Source organism: Strix uralensis, chromosome 8 (genome assembly GCF_047716275.1).
Source record: "Strix uralensis isolate ZFMK-TIS-50842 chromosome 8, bStrUra1, whole genome shotgun sequence".
NCBI lineage: Eukaryota > Metazoa > Chordata > Aves > Strigiformes > Strigidae > Strix > Strix uralensis.
This window is the reverse complement of record NC_133979.1, coordinates 20,867,511-20,889,137: the sequence shown is the minus strand read 5'-3', so window position 1 is coordinate 20,889,137 and position 21,627 is coordinate 20,867,511. Positions and strand designations below refer to the sequence as shown.

The window sequence follows — 21,627 nt, the reverse complement described above, 5'->3', positions numbered from 1 at the left end:
TGGAGAAGGACTTGGGGGTAGTAGTGGATGGAAAACTGACTATGAGATCACAGCCCAGAAACCCAACTGCATCCTGGGCTGCATCAAGAGAAATGTGGCCAGCAGGTCGAGGGAGGGGATTCTCCCCCTCTACTCTGCTCTCATGAGACCCCACCTGGAGTCCTGTGTCCAGCTCTGGGGCCCTCAAAATCAGAAGGGCATGGAGCTGCTTGAGTGGCTCCAGAGGAGGCCACGAAGATGATCAGGGGACTGGAGCACCTCCCCTATGAGGGCAGGCTGAGAGAGTTGGGGGTGTTCAGCCTGGAGAAGAGAAGGCTCTGGGGAGACCTTATAGCAGCCTTCCAGTACTTAAAAGGGGCTACAGGAAAGATGGGGAGGGGCTCTTTATCAGGGAGTGGAGGGATAGGATGAGGGGCAATGGTTCTAAACTGAAAGAGGGGAGATTTAGATTAGGTATAAAGAAGAAATTCTCTACTGTGAGAGTGGTGAGACACTGGCACAGGTTGCCCAGAGAAGCTGTGGCTGCCCCCTCCCTGGGAGTGTTCAAGGCCAGGTTGGACGGGGCTTTGAGCAACCTGGGCTAGTGGAAGGTGTCCCTGCCCATGGTGATCTTTAAGGTCCTTTCCAACCCATACCATTCTATGATTCTATGTCTGATTGTCCAATATCCAGAATTTAATCCACAGTGACACTTCCAGAATTTCATTAATAAATTCAGATTCACAGCACAGATGTTTTTCAGATAAAAAAAATGAAGTGGTCAGGAGTTTAGCAATCTTGGATTCCAGGGAAAAAATTACCACTGTGTAATTAGATGTTTCCTAATAGTTAGACATATGTAGTCCCTATGTTTGTAACTGCACCCTACTGCCTTCCTTTGTAAAACGGAGTCAACAGAATGTAACCAATAAGTATTGAATGGACGTCAATAATAATCATGTAGTGCTTTGAGGTTTTAAATAGAAATTTTATGAAAATGCTCTGTATTACTCCTTTGTGGCTTATCTTCTACTACGCTAACTTGAAAACCTTATGCTATTGGCAACATTTGTATTCCATGTCTCCTTGACACATTTTCTTTTATTCCTGTAGATGCTTAAAGTGCGCAGATGCCCCCTGTCAGAAGAGTTGCCCAACTAATTTGGACATCAAGTCATTCATCACAAGTATTGCAAACAAGGTAAAATTGGGCTCGCAGTAGTACATGGAAGCAGATAACAGCAGTTACTTGCTGTTCTGTTAGTGAGATTGCATTTCACGGTTTATCTTTGTAAAGTCTTAAAAAAAAAATAATAGTGTTTACAACAGATGCTTTAAAGTTCAACAGTCAGCTAATTTTTAATTAGTTTTGCTGCTGTTCTGTGCCTGTACAGATAGTGTATAGTGCAAATCTATTTCTTCATGTCACTTTTTCTATAAAGTTTTTGGTTTTGATGGTTTTCAAATACAATGATACTCAAAAAACTGAGCATTACACTGTAATTATTTAACTTTGCTGTTACCTGAGATATTACAGTTATAAATCTTTTCTTTCATTAAAGGTTTTCTTTTTTAAAGAAGGGATTATAGTTTAAATTTTCTTTGGGCACAAATTTCTCATGAAGGTGGTCATCTCAAGGAATATTTTCTTGTAGTTTATAGTAAGAGGCTCTGGTTAATGGAAATGTAGTCAGTCACTTAGACTATTAATAAAATAGTACAAGAATAAATTGAACCCCCTCTTTGGAGGTACTGTACCTTTTCCTTAATAGGCTATTATACTATAATCATAATGAAATCTTAAAAACGTTATTCTAACTTGGGGTTTACAAATTACTTAGTCAGAAGTAGAAATAAATAAAGATGACTGTGAAGTTGATGTGACAAGATTAATTAGGCTGACTGGGATAGCATAAAGATGACTGGATATTGATTGCCCCATACCTTTTAAAACTTACTTCCCATCTGTGGAATCATTAGCTGCCATGTGATTTATTTGTCTGTATGAGCCCAACTAGACTGATAATCTACTGGGCGTGCTACAAAGATTCTCTGGCTGCATTTTATGCTCTAACATGTCTCACTGTTAGATGCAGCTGAAAGGGACAACACAGGTAAAGCTGGAGTGAAGTGGGCAACAGCAGCACCGCTGTGTACGAGTTAACAGCCACTTTTACTGCACTGTATGTTGTACGGAGAAGACACCGGTAAATTCTGCACCTTAACAAGGAACATTAAGATAAGAGGAGATATTAAAATACATCTATCAATCCTAACATAACTATGTGTTGATGTGGTTTACAGTTACTGGCATTGTGCCCAGCATCTGCATATAGACAGTTTTCTTATATAATCTGTATGCTGTCGCCGCAGCGTTTATTTTCATGAATGTAGGCATCTGTTTGCAACCATAGTATAGTATGTGGCATATTGCTGCTTATTATTTCTTCCAGGCATCGTGAAGCAGGCAAACTGAACAGAGAAGGTACAAGGCACTAATGAAACTGCTAGTCCCCGTCTCATCATTGTGCTGTAGTTTGTTTAGGAAACCTAAAGCAAATTTTATGAAAGTATTTTATGAGGATGGTCTTTTCTTATTAAGGAATAGTTATGCTACTGCTTTGGGTGGGATAGAGTGATGTGTTCTTGAGGAAAGAAAAAGGGCTTGATTACCAAAACATAAAAGATGGGAAGAAGGAACCAGGGAAGATGGATTGAAGACTGCAACAGAAGATGTCAGAAGAAGAACTAACACCAGCAGCATCCTGGAACAGTAAATTTGGTGGGTTTTTAGACTCAGCCTCAGAAATACCATGCCCCTTTGTGCCTTGGCAGAAAGGGTAAGTCATTTTAACAGCTGCTTCATTCTGAATTCTGTGAATCCATTACAGAGCAGAGAAAATCAAGGTGGGGTGACTGCAGAGCTTTGAGAGTTGCATTTTGGCAAAAGTATACTGGAATAATATTAGGAAACTGCCTCAAAGGTGTGAAGTCTTTGCCCTGCTGAAGCCAATGGGTACACTCCTACAAGTTTTAATAGGGCCAAATTTAACCTGTCAGATGGTCAGTGAGGTGGATCAACCCTATAGACTTTGGACTGTTTGATGATAACTCTTTTTAATTATCTTGGAAGCTGCAGATGCTAGGTTAGATGCTGGTTTTGCCCTAAGCAAGTCACCTGATCCCTTGCTTTTATCAGGAAATCCTGCTTTAGAAAAGAAGTGCAGCATACTGCTATTCTCTCAGGAGAATTAATGTGCTTTAGTGAAAGATCTAAGTATCTTAGATAACTGAAATGTACTTACAGCCTTTCTTTTTGGACCTTATCCCTATGTATCAATATCTTCTGTATCCACTCTGAAACTAGTTTTTATAAAGGGTATACAATGATTTTGGTAACTGCTTTTACCTCATGTTGATGCCTGATAATTGCATAGACAGTGGGAAACATTCCCACACAGGATAAAAAGTCAGGTAGGTGTTTTTGCTAGCTAAGATGTTAGGATGGGAAATTGCATGCCTAAAATCAGCACTGCTTCTGTGAAATCCAGTTCCAAGTGTGAGTTTATATACAGTTTTACCCTTTGCTTTCTCTCCTTAACCTATTGGAAGAAATCTAATATAGCATGGTTGTGGAAGCATTTCTCTGCAACAGCTCTAATCCTGACCTTAAAAACAAATAAGCAAACAGAAAACCAAACTGAACCAACCAACCAAACCCAAAAAACTAGAATTGAGAAAAACCTGCAACCAGATACGCTTAGCAAATAGCCAAAGTCATGGGCTGAGAAACAAGTCTCAGAAGTCCTGCATATTTGTGGCCTCCATGTCAATGGCTGTGCCTCCTGTAATTCGTGTACTAAGCAACTTCTCAGGGACATAAACAGTGCATAGAGGGTACCCGACCTTGACTTGATGGCTGCAGTCTGCTAGGCTGAATTTTCCTTTTGATGAATTAGTTTCTGGTGCCTTTGCTAGAAAATATTTATTTTATAACAAATTCTGTTCTTCAGAAGAAGTAACAGTAAATTCTTCTGGTTTCCTTTATCAATAAGATTTTTTTTTTTCTAGGTATAGGTATGTACTACTGCTTTTACACTACTGCACTTTGAAAATCCTTGCTTTCTGCCAAGCAATCAAGAGATACAAGGTGGAAGTTGAGAGAGGGATACCGAAAGTTGAAATGATTCACCTGAAATCATGACCCTGGCACACTCTGTGTGAGAGCCCACTACCATGGCTGCTCTTGCAGTGGGCTCTCGCCTCTTTCATTCTGCTGCTATGGTGGTTGGAGTACCTGCACTATATGCTTTTAGAGCAGATAGAAAATGAGAACAGTGTGCTTTTGAAAACCACACTAGAACTTCTAACTTACATTTTTGAAAGTTTTTAATGGAACCAGGAAGTAATTTTTCGCTTTGTTATGCATTTTCCTAAACTTTTATTGAAATAATCATTTTGATATCATTCAGCAATCTGCCTCTGGAATATTTTTGCATTATTGTCATAAAAGTATTTGCTTCACATGATCAAGGATACTTTACATGTCATTGGAAATACTTTTCAAAATGATAAATCTTTTTTGCTCTTTTCACCTTGTAAATAAACTTGCTTTTTTAACCCAAAAGCTGATAAATATATCTGGTAGCTTCTAGACAAAATAAATAGGTGAAGCATAGAGCATTCAGGTATTTGAGGTCAATAAATCCAGGAAACTGGGGTATGCTTTCTAGGCTTATTGAAGTCCCTGTCCTGCTTCTGAATCTTTCTTCATCACTCACTTGAGAAACTCCCTTCAGCATGTTACCCTTCCTCTTGTTTAGAGGAGATTCTGTTCAATAAATTCCATGTCCTCATCCCTGTGTAAGCAGTAAGCAGTATTGCACACAGGTATTTATTTAAACATGATCCATTATTAATATAGAGTATTTAGACAGCAGCATACTGAAAATGAATTACTTTGTCAGGTATTTAAGAGCTCTATTGTATGTAGTTTGTTTTGTTGGAGAACTGCTATAGCAATCATAAAAGGTCAGGGATTCTTGTTCTCCTAAGCCTGAGGCTTTTCAGATATTTACAGGCCATGTACAATGTAGCTGTTCTGGCTGTTCTGCCATTAGACCTGAGCTCAGGAGTGGAAGAGGGACAGGGGAGGAGGGGTTGTTTCTGGGTTGAGAGGGTAATTGAATTGCCAGACTCAATGAGCCTTGAGCCTCTTTGAGAAAAAGGATGTCACTTATGCTGTATTGTGTTAGCTGCTGTGACTCAGTAGAGTTTAGGCCACAACTTCCATTCTCTTTTTCCATACAAACTGGATTACAACTCCACTTTATAAAGGTACAATCTATTCTATTGTGTCTTCACAGTCTGTTTCTCAGTTCATACAGACCGCTCGCAATTGTGTCTCTTGGAGACCAGACTTCAAATTCACCATGCACACATTACTACTTTTGTTTCTAAACATCAGAAGATGGCAAACAAGTATTCTGACTTCCAGCTCTCATCTCTTTAAATACAGCCTTCACATTGCAAAGTGTATATTCTATGTTTTATAATACACAAGTGCCATTTTAGTTATTTTTCTTTAAAAAGAAAACACTAACAAAAAAAAGTGTTCAGCTGCTGCAGTAGAAAGCTTTGCCTCCCTACCGCTGAACAAGTACCAAGAATGATTTTAGGATTTTATGTCCTCCTCTCCCTATCTTGGTATGTCAAAACAAGGAGGACTTGGTAAAATGGAGCTCCAGCATCCATCATCCTTTAGGGCTCTCACAAGCAAATATTGTGCATCAGCAGAAAATCCTACAGCTTCCCAGAAGCAACTCAGCCTGAACACTTGCAGCCTGTCCAGCTTTCTTCCTGTTAAGCAGACGTGTGTGCCAGAGGAAGCTGCCTGTTAGAAAGCAACATGCTCTACCTTTGTACTGTTCAGTGAGACAGTCTTGGAGCTTTTTGTTATCAGACACCTTTATGGTTGAGTAGTTGCATTGAAAAACAACCATTGGTGCAGTTTAGGCATAGGGATATTAAGTTGTGTTACATGGCACAGGCATAAGGAGTGAATGACTCAGTGTTTATAGTCTGAGTCTATAATGAAGAATTAAGGGTTCAGAAGTAACCTTTGTGTTATCGGTACTCAAAAATCAGCCTTTGTCACTGTAGCCCTCTCTTACTAGCTCTCACTTGTATCTCAAGTCTTGCAGTATTACAGTGATTCCTGACATCGATTCAGCAGTTTTCTTCTGACCATCTTCTCCCATATCCCTTAATAATAAACTGGTCTGAGCTGACATGTCAACCATTTTCTAACAGATTTTGTAGGTGGATGTAAGCTTTCTGGTGGCCAGCACTTTAAAAAAACAGAAAACCACCAGAAAACCAAAAAAAACCCCAACACCAACAAAGCCATACTGCCCTCTTGATAAAAGGTTGTCCCTGGACTGTGTGGTATGCTGGTAGGGAAATGGGGGAGAGAGAAATGAATGCCAAGAACAGTACAGAGAATGCTGTGGAACATAAGTGTAAGTTTTAGAGTTTCGGAGGAATGTTTAGGTTTAAATGAAACTGAAGGAAATGTGTGTGGGTTTTTCAAGAGAGAAATTCAGTTATCCAAGGGAGAAGTGGGAGAGGGAACAAACTGGAAGATAGAGGTGGATACCAAGGGATAAGGGTGAATCTGAAGTTGGGGAGGTTGAGGGAGTAAAGGAAAAAATGTTTGTGATAATATACTAGAAATGAGAAAGAAGAAAAAGGGGTAGACAAAGGAAGGCAAGAGACAAAAAGCTGTGGAATCATTAAGAGAAAATGAAATGAAGGAAAGATTGTAAGGGAGAAAGGGTGGTGAGAGACATAGGATTATGACAGGTGAGAGAAACAGAATGATGGTTTTTCTGTGCCAGAGGAACTGAGTAAATTAACAAAGGACATCTATATGCCATTGCAAAGACTGTAGAAAATCATGAGTCACAGTTCATATGTAAAATATTGTAAGTGGGATACTGTTAATACAATGAAGGATTGTGGAAGTCAGAAAGCTGCTAGATGATTGGTAATAATTATATACAGATATGCATCACAATTAATCTTTAAGTACTACTTTGGGGCTCCAGGTTTTTGAAAGTGCTGTTTTATTCAGCTTTCTCTGTTAATCTTTGTATATTTCAGGTCACTAAATACAAAAAAACATTCAAAAGAAAAAGTAGTAATGGTGTTAAATTGATGCACTTGAAACAGTGACTTTTCTTGAGATGTCTGTTTGTACTTAGTGTAATGGAATGGCTGACAGCTGGTTTCAGTTGCCATAGTGTAATTATGTAGAATAGACTTTTGCGATGACACTATGTCAATTAAGGAATCTCTCACATTCTAGACTACAAAGGACAAAATGACAGTACAAGATATTTCTTCCGTTCTTTTTCATAAAAAGATAGTGACACTGTGTGAAATTACAGTCCTGTTATGATGACACAAGTCAAATGATGTGAAAGATTTCTGGATTGATTAAAAATCATCAGCATTATAATATAGAATATGTATGATTTGATAAGTTACTGTTATGTTTTGTTCATTCTTCTTTGGAAGATATTTGGGGGGGCTGACAGACTGGGGGTGTTTCTTGTTATATTTGAACTGGTGTGTGTCAATGTGAAAAATGCTACTTATATAACAATGTACTTTAAATAGTGTATGTGTATGTGAAAATATTTTAATCCCATACATCTTGAGTAAATTTTAAAGCCATTGCAGAACATGAACTAAGATAGGAAGTGGTGATATTTTCCCATATTTTTTGCTGTGTCTCCCTTCTTTTAAACTAAACCCAGATGAAAAGGAAATTACCATTTTTTTCTACTTTTCTTTTAAAGTATTCACTCTGTCCCAAAATCCTGATGAAGTCAGTGTTTTTGTTTTTATTACGCAAAGCATAATAATGCATATTCTTCATTGTTTTTGAGAAAACTGTAATATCAAAACACCCTGATGCATAATGAATTTATATAAAAAGCTCTTGAATTGAATTGAAAGAAAAGATGCTATAAGCATTTCCTGATAGTAAATGCAATTTCTTCTGGTCTCTCAGTATTGATCCTATGTGTTTTAATAGGTTTTTTTCAAGTAAAAAACAGTCTCATTTGCATGCAAATTATATAATGCTTCCAAATGATACATGTGGAGATCCTCCTCTGCCTGGTTTCCACTGATTATTGATGTCTGTTTAAGGCTTGTTTTTGTTCCCTGTGTTAGCAATGTAGTATTTATTGACATTTTGATGTAGGAAACCGCAAAACATCCTATCTAGTTAGACTAATTTATTTCTATGGAAGTGCACAGGAAAAAAGATTCTGTGAACAAAGGCACAGGCATTTATCTCATTAAAAAATTCAGAAATATTCTAGTTTTAGACTTGCTTCCTCTGTGACGTCTGTAAGAAACTAGCCAACTGAGTCATCTTATTATTTCAACATCCAAAAAAATTACTCCAAACTGTTAAGGCGGCTTGCATCATTCCATGTCCCGGAGTAACTTTATCATTTTAATGAAGACAGCTTCCCTTTAATTCTGATCCTTTCTCATGTACAACATGTGGTGTGTAGTTACCAGCTTGCCAGGTCTGCATCTCATGTCTATTTTGTGTGCAGCTTACTACACCCTGGTTCTGTGAAATAAAAGTGATCAATAATTTTTTATAAAATGTGAATATTCTATGAATACTCTATCTTTAATGTCACTGTTAAATATAATGGTCATTAATACATGTTTTCAGCTTAAAGAAAAAGTTATGTAAGCACAAAGTGTTCATGTAGCTAAACATTTAAGATACTGTACATATACTACTGTACGTACACTACAAACTCTCATTTATTACAGTAGTAGCACAGTGGTTTGCAGTTTTGTAACACAGTTTGTATAACACCACTTAGTGTAACTTACTAGACTATACTGTATTTCCCTGCCAGTTTTTGTCAAGTATTAGAAAACATTTTTCTAATCACGTTTGATATGTTAGATAATAAATCAACATGGTAAAGGCAGGATATGTGGTTAAATAGAATGGAAGGACAAAGAGATGAAGCAGCTCAGAGCTGGACTCCTGAAGTCCAGCCCACAACTCAGCCTCCATGCTCAGTTGTGCCCTGGGTATCAGGAAGGTTGCAAATGCGCTTGCTTTCGAGCCACTGCACAGCCATGGTAGCATTACGTGGCTGTATCCTTTCACTGTTAGTGGACAGTATCAGTGGTAATAGGAACAGTGGTTACACTGGTGTTCTGAAAGGTGGAAGAGGAGAATTAGGGAACTGCAACTCTTCTGCAAGTATGTTATAAGTTTACCAATGGTAAAATGACACAGAGTGACTTTTTGTTGGCAGACAGAGAAACCAAGTCAGCACTGAACCTGTACTTCCCTTTCATCTTTAGAGGTGTCCACTTTAGCAAAGTTGGAGCACACTAGTGAAGCATTGCCCTGCTGCTCCCAAAGATAAGTGGAACAATTTGGACTTCAGGTGTGACTGTCTTTTAATTTATCATTAAAACTTATTTCAGGTGTTAAGACTAGAAGATATATACTCTTTGATAACAGCCTATCTAATGTCTTAATATTTAGCATGGTAATATGTACTCTGTATCTTTTGGTACTCTCGTTTGAAGGAGGACACGGTTCCTCTTTTTCTCAGCAGCAACTTATGATCATGACAGCAACATCAGAAAACTTCCCAGATCATGTTTCCCCCAAATTAAGAGTTCAGCAGCGGTTGGCCTTAACCCCATTAGGACTTCAGTCCCAGCCTCCCTCTTATCAAAATCTGACATGATGTTCTGAGACAGGTTTCCCTAGGTATCCCCTCAATAAGCCATGATCTCAGTCCTACACCCACAATGAACCTGGTCCCATCTCTCTAAAGTCACTTGCTATCTTAACATAACCTGTCTTCCTGTAGCATAGCTGTGCTCAAAGTTTGGTTTGAGCTTGCAAAACAAATAAAATGTGCCAGCTGTGTTGACACTGCCTGTAGAGGCACAGCTCAAGTGTGAGAATATGCTTTACAGATATGTAATAAAATTAATTTTAAAAAGGAGTATTTAACAGCTTTGCATTCAAGCCATGATAACTAGCTTTGTATATTGATTTTAATTACAAAGCCTAAAAATGTAGAAGATTCTTAATGACGTTACTTAAATGAAAATGCACATTGTTGTAATGGTTCCCATTGAACCAGAGTTGAAGATAATAAAAATAACAATCCTGGACAACACAGGAAGGGAAACTATGACTCTCATATATAGTGAAATATCAAACTGAACAAAAATTCTTTGAAAACCATTTTGTCTTTGAGTTAGTGAGAAAAATCCCCACTACTAGTTTGTAATTATTCCGTTAGAGTGGAAAAAAGGAACGGTTAGATGTAATTGCCTGGGGAACAGACATCTCATGCCACTTAAGATGCTGTAAGGTATCTAGGCTGGTCTCTGAGTGCTGCTTCAGAAAGACATGGGTCTCCTGCATTGACTCTCTGCATGGTTGTGTCAGGCACATCTCCGATATAACTAGACTTCTATGTTTTGCTGCTGAATTGAGCTTACAGTGTCTTTACTGGCTGTTTTTAGTGGTTCTAACAACCTCTGGCATATCAAAACAATATAATTCATCTGGAAGAGCAAAAATATTTGCCAATACGTACAATTTCTGTTTAACTACTACTCCTTTACGTTGGAATAAATGAAAATTGGGGATGATAAAGTGCCTTACCAGTCACCACAGTAGTGTTCACTTTGAATAAACACATCTGTGTACATTAGCCTACTTGACAGGCAGTAGTTCACAGGCGTTGCATAGGGTCTGCTGTGACCACGTACTTCACGTTGTTTGAACGCTGAATCTTCTGGCTGTTCTGAGTCAGCTGTCCTAGGACAGAGAGGTAAAGATATTTATTATAAAAAACTGTGATTACTGAAGATTGGAATATGGAAGAGGTGGTGGAAGAGGAAGGAGACATACTGTTTTTTAATCTCTCAGTTATTGCTAGTTTGGAGAAAGCTGGAATGAGATCCCAGCATTAATTTCTCACTGAAGAAACTCTTGTGGAACCTTAGCTGTGTGCTAATTCTAAGGGGTACTGTATTGTCTTCTGGCCCTTAAAAGAAACTCTAGCATTAACCCATCTTTGTGGACTTTCCTTATTGGGGATTTTAGAGTCAGTGGAAGGAGTGGTGAAATGAAGAAAGAAGTAGAGTCTACAATTAAGTATTGACTATACAGAAGAAAAGATAGGATGTAAATGGTTTACTTTAATTACATCATTAATGTAAATGTAGAACTGCCATCAGTAGTTCTCCCCCTCTAAATGAGACTACAGTTCACTCCTGGCATTTTCCCTGATGATCCCTCTTAAGAGAAGAATCTGTGAAGTTGTGAATTGTACATAACTTCTTTAATCAGTTCCCTGGTTTGCTATTTAGGGAAACAGGAAAGTGTTTTCCCTGATCATTATGTGGTTGAGGAAAAAGAGTTCAAAAAAGATTTCGATAGTGCAATATCTACAGATAGCTACATAGGAAACCTTCTCCTGTTCTCATCATGGGTCTGGGACAATTGGCACTACTGATCTGGTGTGAAGGACAGGCATATCCGCAGCGATGGTGTGCACAGATGTGTAAAATAAGCTTTTCATTCCCTGTATCGTAAAGAACTGATAATTTAACTGGCACTTTCTGGTCAGACCTCCAAGGGTTACAGTTCAGCTACTGCCCAATTGACCTAGAAATGGAGAAAGTATTTACAAGTACATAATGCAGGCACAGTAGTTTTCGAATGTAGATTTGTTAAGCCACTAAAAATCCTACAACCACCTCCGACTGAAGATGCTTTTGACTGTTTTGCAAGCTAAAAAGAAAAGTTTTATCTTTGCATAATCAAGAATATTGCTGACTTTCTTTCCAGTGTCTTTGACATAAGGCTGTATAACGTGTTGGTACATTTAAATAATGTCAGTATTACTTAATATATTTATATTTATATATTATTCCACTAGCCAGTTAAAGTATTTTGTATTTTCTCTTGAATTTTTGCTTCCTTGCTATATGACTGTATCTCTCTCTCTCTTTTTTTTTCTTTTTTTTTTCTCTTTTTTTTTTTTTTTTTCCCCTTTCAGAACTACTATGGAGCTGCCAAAATGATTCTTTCTGACAATCCACTTGGTCTGACATGCGGAATGGTGTGTCCAACATCAGATCTCTGTGTTGGTGGCTGCAATTTGTATGCCACTGAGGAGGGACCAATTAATATTGGTGGATTGCAGCAGTTTGCTACTGAGGTAGGTAGGACTTGCAAATGTCTTAAATTCTTTGTATGTACCAATGAGTATTGTCTAAATTGTTGCCTTTGTTAATGATTTGTTTAAAAAAAAGTTGGTACTAATAAAATAAAGGCGTAGGAAGTTAGAATAATTATTTTTTTTCTTACAGCACATTCAGAAACTTAGAAATGCTTTCATAATGCAATACTTTATAGGAACATAAGGAACATTATTTGTGAACAAGATGACTCTTTAGAAACACTAGTAGTTGAGACAATTTGTAATGAAAGATTTATCTAAACCAGATGAAATTGTGGATGCTGCAGAAGTAGACTGCATAGGAAAAAAGATCAAGTGCACCTGCATCTGTAACTGCATGTTAAGGAGATGTAGAACTGCTCTGGGCATAGGGTAGATCCTATAGCAGAATTGGTGTGTATTTGTACTGGCTTTGGAACAAAGGAAAAGTTTCAGATGATTTAGACTTTCTACTGTCCTATTTTGCCAAAACTAAGTATGTAAGTAGTTTCAGGTTGTCCTGAAATATATGTCTGTGTGCATCTATCTAGATATAGATGCACACACATGTATGTATGCGTAAATTTATTAATTCATAAAGATATGTGTATGTTTTAGCTACTGAAGCAAAGGTTGTTGCTGCTTGATGTTAGGAAGTTTTCTCAAGGGTTTCTGATGAGGTGCATATGTATTATTTGTGACTGCATAGTTTCAACGCTTCAACTTCCATCTGAAGAAAGATGGAGGCTACTGCTCATTTGTTAACTTCCTTTGAGGGCATGGAGAATTTGTAGCCAACTCATGGTCTCAGCTGGCACCTCATCTGATCTGTCTGAAGTATCTTTGGCTAAAAATTGTGATTTTGGTATCTGTAAAAGTGGGGAAGTTGTGGCTGTATAAAAAAAAGGCATATGCATGTGTTAAGATTGCACATTTCTATACAGTCCTTAACTAATGAGCATGTCCCTCTTCTGTATCTTGAGCCATTTGGCTGATCATATTTACAAACATATGATGAAATTCTAGTCACCTTTACAAAGCCTGAGAAAAAAAACTTTGTAGGACAGACCAAAATAGAAATGCGAATCAATCTGGAAGTAACAGATGATATGTCTGTAAGGCCAATTTTTTTCTCTGCTGTCATTCATAGACTTCACACCCCCTTCACAATGGCTGTGGGTCATGATTAGATAAGTAAATGTTGCTACCTGCTGCAGTTCTTCTCCTTTTATCTGTTTGTATCCCTCCTTTCTTCTCTCCATGATACTTGTAAAGCTACTGGAGCACCTGCTAAACTTCTCTAACAGCTATTGCTGAACCGTCTCTCCCCTCTATCATTTAAGTAGCTATCCACTTCAATTTTCTTGAAATTTGAACATACAAGCATAAGAATCACTACAGTTTGGACCAAAGTTCAAGCACAGGAATCGGTACAGTTTGGACCAAAGTTCTCATTTACAGGATGAGGCTAGAGACACCAAACTGTATTTGTTCTCTGTGTATATTCAATAGTTGGGTTTTATCAGTCAAGAAGCAATTTTATTAGCTTTTCTTCTAATGGCCTTTATTGCTTATGTGTAAAAACTTAGTATTTGTTGCAAAGCAGAAGGCTTTTTTTTTTTTAAAGAAAATAAATCAAACCAAACACTAAAAAAAAAGAAAAAAAAAGATTAAACAGTTGTCAAAGTAGATGATAAATACAATGGTGCAATATTACTGTTTAGGAACCAAATGCAAGTAATATCTGTTAAAACTTGATTTGTGTCTCCTTTTAGCCCTAATGCTATGATTAATAGAGAGGAATTATGGCTTGATAGATAATGCTAAATATCTGCCATTTTTCTTCAAAAATCTTTAGAAATCTATTAAAAAAGCTCAGTGCTAGCACAATGATTGATATGAAAACTGCAGAGAGGATGAATAGCTCTGAATGGCTTTGCTCCTAATGTTTCAAGTTTGTGTAAAGTGATGTTAGTGTCAAGAGTTCTAACAAAATAAAATTGTTATACAGTTCTAATTAGCACTCAACAAAAATAATATTTCAATAAATTTTATTATCCTTAATATTTTCACAGTATCCTAAAATGTTAAAATTAGTTGTTAATAACCTTTAGATTTACTGCTGTTTAACAAAGAATTTGTATGTATTGTAGCACTCATAATTAGTAATAATAGGCAGTCACTTTTGTAATTAATACTTCTTTTAGCTTTCATTCAGTTAAATTTTACTGTGAAAGTTGAAAAGCTATAATGGTATGATTGCTTCCAAGTAACAGTCATTATAAAAATACAGATTAAAATATTGAAGAAAATCTTAAGGTACTACTGCTCATACAAAAATTGGCCCAGATACTGCAAGCAAAATGCGTTCACAGCCTTACCTATACAAGTAACTTAGCAAATTGTGTAATTTATGTGTGCAACATGTGTTACTCTTAATGAGAGCTGCATGGTAATTCTCATGCACTGTGTAATAGTTTGTCCCACAGGGGCTTATTTACTGAAAACTCCATTGTGCATAAAGCCAGTTTTAGACTTTTTTTCCTTGGAATTAGTCTGAGGATCATACACTTGATGCATTATGAGAGTGAGCGATAATAAAAAGGCACAACTGCTAGCTGAGATAAAAGATAAAATTGCAGTAAAGCAGGAATGTGGGTTTAAAATGGAAAATATATGGGTATGACGTATGCCCCTTTGTGCTTCTGAACAATGACTGATCATCTGTTCATACTGCAGATAAAACTCCCTAATTGTAAAATATTTGTCTTGCATACGGTAGAACAAAAAAAATGGCACCTCATGCCTCCTGCATTTTCCTTCTACCCTTCCATATAGTTTTGTAACTATGTTCTCTCATTCCCAAAGTAAACTGTAATCCCATCTGAAAAAATGTGGATTTTGACAATTAAAGGTTCAAGTGGAAAAAAAGGAAATGTCCGTTTGTATTTGTGATGTAGAATGTGTATACTGGGATGCAGTTACCACGGTAACTGTTGCATCTAGAGAATAACATGGAGTAAAAGCTCACTATTATAAATGATGAGTGTCAAGCGCAGGTTACACCTGCTACTGCACAGGTCAAAATTATATTAATGTCTTTATCTGTCTCCTTTGCCCAAGTACTTTAGAATCAGGAAGCGTCTCTGGTTTTGGAACACAAGTTCAGTGAAAATATGCTGAGATTGTAGTGACAATGCATACAGGCATGAGCTATATGACTGTCAGTCCCACAAAATAAACTAAAATTACTGGTTACTCAAGTACAAGTTTGTAAGCTTGTAGTAAAAAGGAAGCGTGATCTATTACATTGTCTGTTATAGTATTGGTGAGAAGCCCTCAAAATCTTATATTTCTGGATAGACATGACTGAATCTAAAGGTTCTCCTGTGTTTCTAGTTAATCATTCTGAATGGAGCAGCACAAGCTAAATAGAAAATGTATTATTTTAATCGCATACTAGATTTAAATTCTATATCATTTAGTGCTGTGACTCTTGTGCCAGCTACAGTTCTGGTGATTTGTTCCTCTCTGGAGATATATCCTGGCTGCTGTTGCAGCAGAAAGAAATCAGAAGAGAAAACTTGATATGTTTTTTTCTTAAATATGCTTTGTATGAGCTCACCTGCTGCTGACCTAGGGGCATCTCAGCAGAGTGCCTGGTCTGGGAGGTTGGCGAGGGTCCCCCTCTGAGTGGTGAGCCTCCCTTCTCCCTCATCCTACCATGGGCAAGGAAGCAACGGCTGTCCAGAGGGATTGCCATGGAGGGGTGTGCTGTGCCCTCGGGCTTAGGGATCCCTCTTTTAGTTGCATATTGACAGCTCTGATCAGTCTTAACATAGGTGGAGGGAGAAGGTGGTTCTCATGGAGCTGCAGCTCCTGCAGTTGGATGGTCTTGAGATGGATGCCTGGGTCCCTCACCATCATCGGCACAGATAGGCATCTGCATCAGCAAAGGAGGATTGTTCTGGGGACCTAAGACAGCAGGACAAACAGAAAAACACCTCTATTTGTCAGTATTAATTTTTACTTTAACACATCTTTAGGTTATTTCTCTTTTAAGTCATGTTGAAAGATATAAGAATCGATTATAAAATTTTAGGCTTGTCTGAAGGGGATGGTGTAGCCTTCTACAATAGTTCAGGGGATGAATCTGAAGACTCCTGATTTGCCAGGCCAGTGCTGAAAGACTTCCTGGTATTTGGGCAAGTTACATAAACTCTACAGCATGTTTTACAGACATTAAACATTCTTTGTTTTTTTAAGGCATTTACATGAGTGTTCCTATATCCTTTTTAGTGGTGGGATTCATTAAATGTTGAGGTATGGACTCTGCAATGTCTTAGATCCATGGGTTTTCTTGGGACTGGAATAATATTAATGTATAGTTGTTCTATGGGTTTGAAAAGTCTTTAATGAGACGCTTTAGGCCCTAGTTTTGTCACCACTCACTCACTTCATAAAAGTTTCCAGTATTACAACTTTAGCTGTTAACTTGTGGAGGGAGGATCAACAAGTTTTCATAACTAGCTCACATTTGTGGAAAAACCACTTCCTGTACATCCTGTGCTATCCACTGCGATTAAATGGAATTAATTGTGTGATCATGTAATTTGACAACTTTAAGAAGATTACTGAGCATACAATTTGCTTCATTTTTTATTAAAATCTGTGCAGAATATTATTTTCTTCTTTAAATATTAAACTGCCCCATATTAATGTAAACCAGCCTACAGATAAATATCCATGGAAACCAGTGGGAAAGTGTTATACTAATACAATCAGTTCCTAAATGTTACTGATTTCATTGCCTGTGTTTTTCTTTCTGTGCACTAGAAAAATCTGATAACAATTCAGAATATACTAATATGTTTAGCTCATACCAGCTAAATGCTAATGTCTGCATCAGTAGCTGTTTGGTATCTCATCATCTTACTAAAGGATATTTAATAGTAAACTTGATAAACTTATTTGTCTATAGCCTTTTAAGCACAGAAGCAAGTATTATGCCTCAAGAATATAAAGGATTTAGTTATGAGGTCAAAACTTAAGTTACTAAAAGATTAAATTTTCCCAGTGCTCCTTCCATTTCCCCATTTTTGTTTTTTCAGCCTTTTTCTGTTGATGAAGATGACAGATTAAACAGATGCACTTTTTACTTAAGAAATGTGTGACCTTCTACGTATGTCTTGGAGACTACCAAATATACTTTTTAGCAACCTATCTTGTTTCATAGGATTAGGCAAAGGCTGTTTTACATTTCTAACACTGAGGTTAAACTTGCAATCTATTTACTTTTTTAATTAATACATTTTTTGTCATAGTCCAAAGATAATTTTAAATAAAGGTGAATTAGAGTAAAACTGTCTGACCATATTTGAATTCTGCAAATAGGTGAAGAAAAAGGTATTATAGTATATTTATTCCTCTTAGAAAAATTCTGATCAGAAAACTAAAAAATGACTGAAGTGAGTTACTTCAGTTTATTTTTATTTATATAAAAATTGAGATAACGATTCTGAATAACAGTTCTAACCTGCTCTAATGGTTTTAAATGTTTTAGATTCATTTAAATCATGCTTACTATGCCATAAAATGATTTTCATCAGGTTAGCAAAATGCATTTCTCTGACTCACCTGCCATTCTCTGCCAAATGTCACATCTTTTCATCAAAACATGCTAATACTAGAGTCACATAGTGAAGAAAAGAACCAGAATTTTATTATGTGAGGAGAACAATAAGCTTTTCCCTGTCTGCCTTTGGAACAGCTAAAATGTGTTGACTAAAACTTTCCAGGAAAATTAAACTTGAATCAGATACTTAGCAATTGAAACCACTGTAGTTTGGTGAAGTGAGAAATATTGTGGAACCTTAATACAAACTTGTGTTTGCATACAGTGCCTGCAGTTATGCTCTTTGTTGAGTATACTGAATGTTTTGGAACAAGAACCAACCCCACTGCAGTGAAAGGATGTTTGATTTACAAGGGAGAAGAGAACAAACCCCCAGATTTCACACTGGAGAGAACACTAAGCAAGTGCACTTACACCTTTACAAGTTTACAAGTAATAGGAAAACTGTAATATGTTATAAATGTCTGAATTGAGAGAGAATTTTTTTCAGTTGTTAGAACTTTAGCAGAATAGATTGTCTGTTTCAGTTTGGTCAAATTGTATCTCACTTGAGGACAAAGACTCCATAATCTTTTTTTTTTTTTCAAACTGGGATATCCTTTCTATGGACCCTAATGTACCTGAGGCATAAGAAGTGTATGGAATCTGTGTGGGTTTAATTTGAATAGGCCCTAGATGGTGAAGTAATGATGATTGCATAGTATTTGATAAAAAGTTAAAGAATAAATGCCTAGTGTTATTAATGTCTATCAGTAACCTATCTATTTTCTCTTGTTCGTATATGACAGAGAGCCAGAAGGAAATGCAGACACAGGGATGATGGCTGAGTCTTTCCACTGAAAGATTCAGCTTTAAAATTCATTATTTGGTCTCATTTTCCTGAATGAGTCTTGGTTAAAAAGCACTGAAAAACAAAAGAAAAACTCCATCCAAACAAAAATTAAATCATCTTTCTGAGAGGAAGATGGACGAGAAAGACAATAGTATTAAACTTCACTTGCATCCTGACCAGTCTGAGCAGATTAAAATTGGAGAGGACAGTTGTGTGTAATGTGGCATTGAACACTTGCTTGCAAGGTAGTCATCTCTGCACTCCAAAGGATTTGTGCCGAAGAATTCAGTGATATTTAATTAGGTGAATTAGAGTGTAGGGAAACTTCACCATGAGGTGAGTGAAAATCTTTTGAAATGCATTGAAGCAGTTTGCTATTTTCACACAGTTACCCTGCCAGCCTTAATATGCAAAACTGCCACTGAATTCCAGATGGCAAGATATTGCCGCACAAGCTGGCTGTGCTGCATAAAGACAGTTTCACCCTATTTGCAAATAGGCAGAATTAAAGTTGACCATTCAGCCTGAACTGCTAGGATTTCCTGCATGAGTGCTTGGTTTCTGAAGTTTAACACTGCACTACAGTAGTGTGGCACTTTAATGTATCATTTAGTTGATGGGTATGACTATTCAATAATAAATATAAAAATAATTATGTTAACAATGAAGTAAATTTAGTGATAAATTTATTAAGCATGTATATATTCATAGTGTTCAATATCCACATTAAATATGCAAGTTATATAATTTGTATTACTGAGTAGCCTTCTAAAACAACTGCATGAGACTTTAATGGAAATTTGTTATCATTCAAGCCATTTCTGTGTGAATGTAACAAAGCAGACATTTTAGAAATATCCTATTGCATTTTGGTTATCACAGTCTAGTTTCACAGTACAATATAAGCTTTTCAGCCTGTGAAATCCATTAATAACCACATTAAACCTTCCCATATTGTATGAATTGTCAGGTTTAAATGATTTTTTTTTAAAAAAAACAATTATCTATCTTTTGCTTCTTGCAGTTTGTTAAAATGCTATGTCAATTTACAAAGACTGGGGGAATTTGACACAGAAATTTTAGAGGGGGAAGTAACTAATCATTGGTTTACCTAGCATGAGTGCTCAAGTGTGCATGAAAAAAATTAACATTGATTCAAAATATAAATGAAAAGTTCTATTCATGAATGGAATTGCCAAAGGTTAACTTGAAAAACCTTTGTTTCTCAAGTTCTAAGGAAAGTAAAAACTGTTGGTAAACTTGTTAAATAGCTTAAATATGGTATTTATTAAGACAAATGACAACGTATGTATTTTAGAGGACTAGTTAGTACGTATGGAACGCAGTTCTGCATTGAAATAGATGAACAGTGTTGTCTTCTGGTAGTTTTTGAGGTGCAGCCTTGAAGCGTTTGTGATATGACTGAGAATCCGAATGCAATATATATCCTTTTGGGATAATGTTGTGTTTCTGCTACAAAGATATACTACTTGGGTTAAATATTTTCCCCCCTAATACCTAAAATAAAACAAAGATGTAACTATGCTCTTCCATGTTCCTAATTTTTAGTAGCCTGCAAGGGCTCTGAGTCTATTCTTTTTCCTTTTGTAGGTGATACAAGATAGAGACTCCATCCATGTAAATGCATAAGACAATGAAGTCTATCTCAGTGAACATAGAATATTTCTGTTTTAGCCTCTCACCTGTGTGCCTGAGCAAAGAACTGATTTAATGCAAATCAGAAATAAACTGTGTGACATTGCAACTATGTTAGGAGCCCATTGTGCTGCATTCCGTACAAATACATAATAGTTTTCAGAGACTGTCCCAAAGTACTTCTAATAGTCAAGACAGAAAGGAGCAGATCATCACCATTTTAGAGGTGAAGAATTGAGGCATAGAGAGTACAGTTTTAACTTTCAGGTATGCCTATAACTTTTGGACACCCAATTAAAAAGTGGAGAACATCCGAAATAGATGAGCAACTAACATGAAATAAGTCCGGTTAGTATTATCTAAGAGGAGGCATCAAAAGCATGGGTTACCTTTGAAAATACAGCACTGAAGACTAGGGGCAATTCCTAAAAAAAGTTTCAAAACCACCTAAGGTTGGTTACCTACCGCCTCTAAAAAGTCAAGCCATTATTTATCCAGGATCACACAACATGTCTCTTGCAGAAGCAAAGGCCCTTCACTGATGTTACAATCCTTTGCGTTATTCACAGAAATGCTTTCTAGTAGTAAGAATAATCTGAACATTGTTTGGAAGGAAATCTTTGGTGTTACAGAGATTGTCTGCCATCTGGCTGACTTTGTATTAGTATTCTGTTACTGGTAGTCTGGTTCCATATTCTTGGTAAAATTTACAGTAATGAAAGATCTGACTTCAGACATTTTTAAGACAAAAAGAACCATAGAGGGATCAAACTCTGCGATTATAACATCCCTCACAAATGCGCACGTCATGTCATTTGGGAATCCCTATAATGTTACAAAATGATCTGCAATAATACATCAATGATATGTCACAGTACTAGCAGAAGCGTCCATCATGTTACTCATGATAAAATTTAAGGAGGGAATGTAGAGGATGTAATCTGTTGAATGCATTGCTTTTCAGGTGTTCAAAGCTATGAATATTCCTCAGATCAGAAACCCTTCCTTACCTCCTCTAGAAGATATGCCTGAAGCCTATCACATGAAGATAGCTCTTCTTGGTGCAGGACCTGCAAGTTTAAGTTGTGCTTCCTTTTTGGCTCGATTGGGCTATTCGAACATAACCATATTTGAAAAGCAGGAGTACGTTGGTGGCTTAAGGTAATAAACAATGACTACAAAGCACTGTTTGCAATGATTGTAAAAAGCATAGC

General features: G+C 36.8%; 1 protein-coding gene across 3 annotated transcripts in view; it reads left to right on the top strand.

Annotated features, from left to right (window-relative positions):
• The window catches only part of DPYD (dihydropyrimidine dehydrogenase), a 365,990-nt gene that overhangs the window by 100,935 nt on the left and 243,428 nt on the right, over nt 1–21,627 (top strand). For all 3 annotated transcript variants that reach the window (XR_012629947.1, XM_074877213.1, XM_074877215.1), the window contains 3 exons: nt 1,093–1,180; nt 12,129–12,290; nt 21,378–21,574. Coding sequence is in view for 2 of the 3 variants with exons in the window: in XM_074877213.1 (XP_074733314.1) it covers nt 1,093–1,180; nt 12,129–12,290; nt 21,378–21,574 (447 nt within the window). In the remaining variant the exon portion in view is untranslated. The remainder of the gene's footprint in view (nt 1–1,092; nt 1,181–12,128; nt 12,291–21,377; nt 21,575–21,627) is intronic.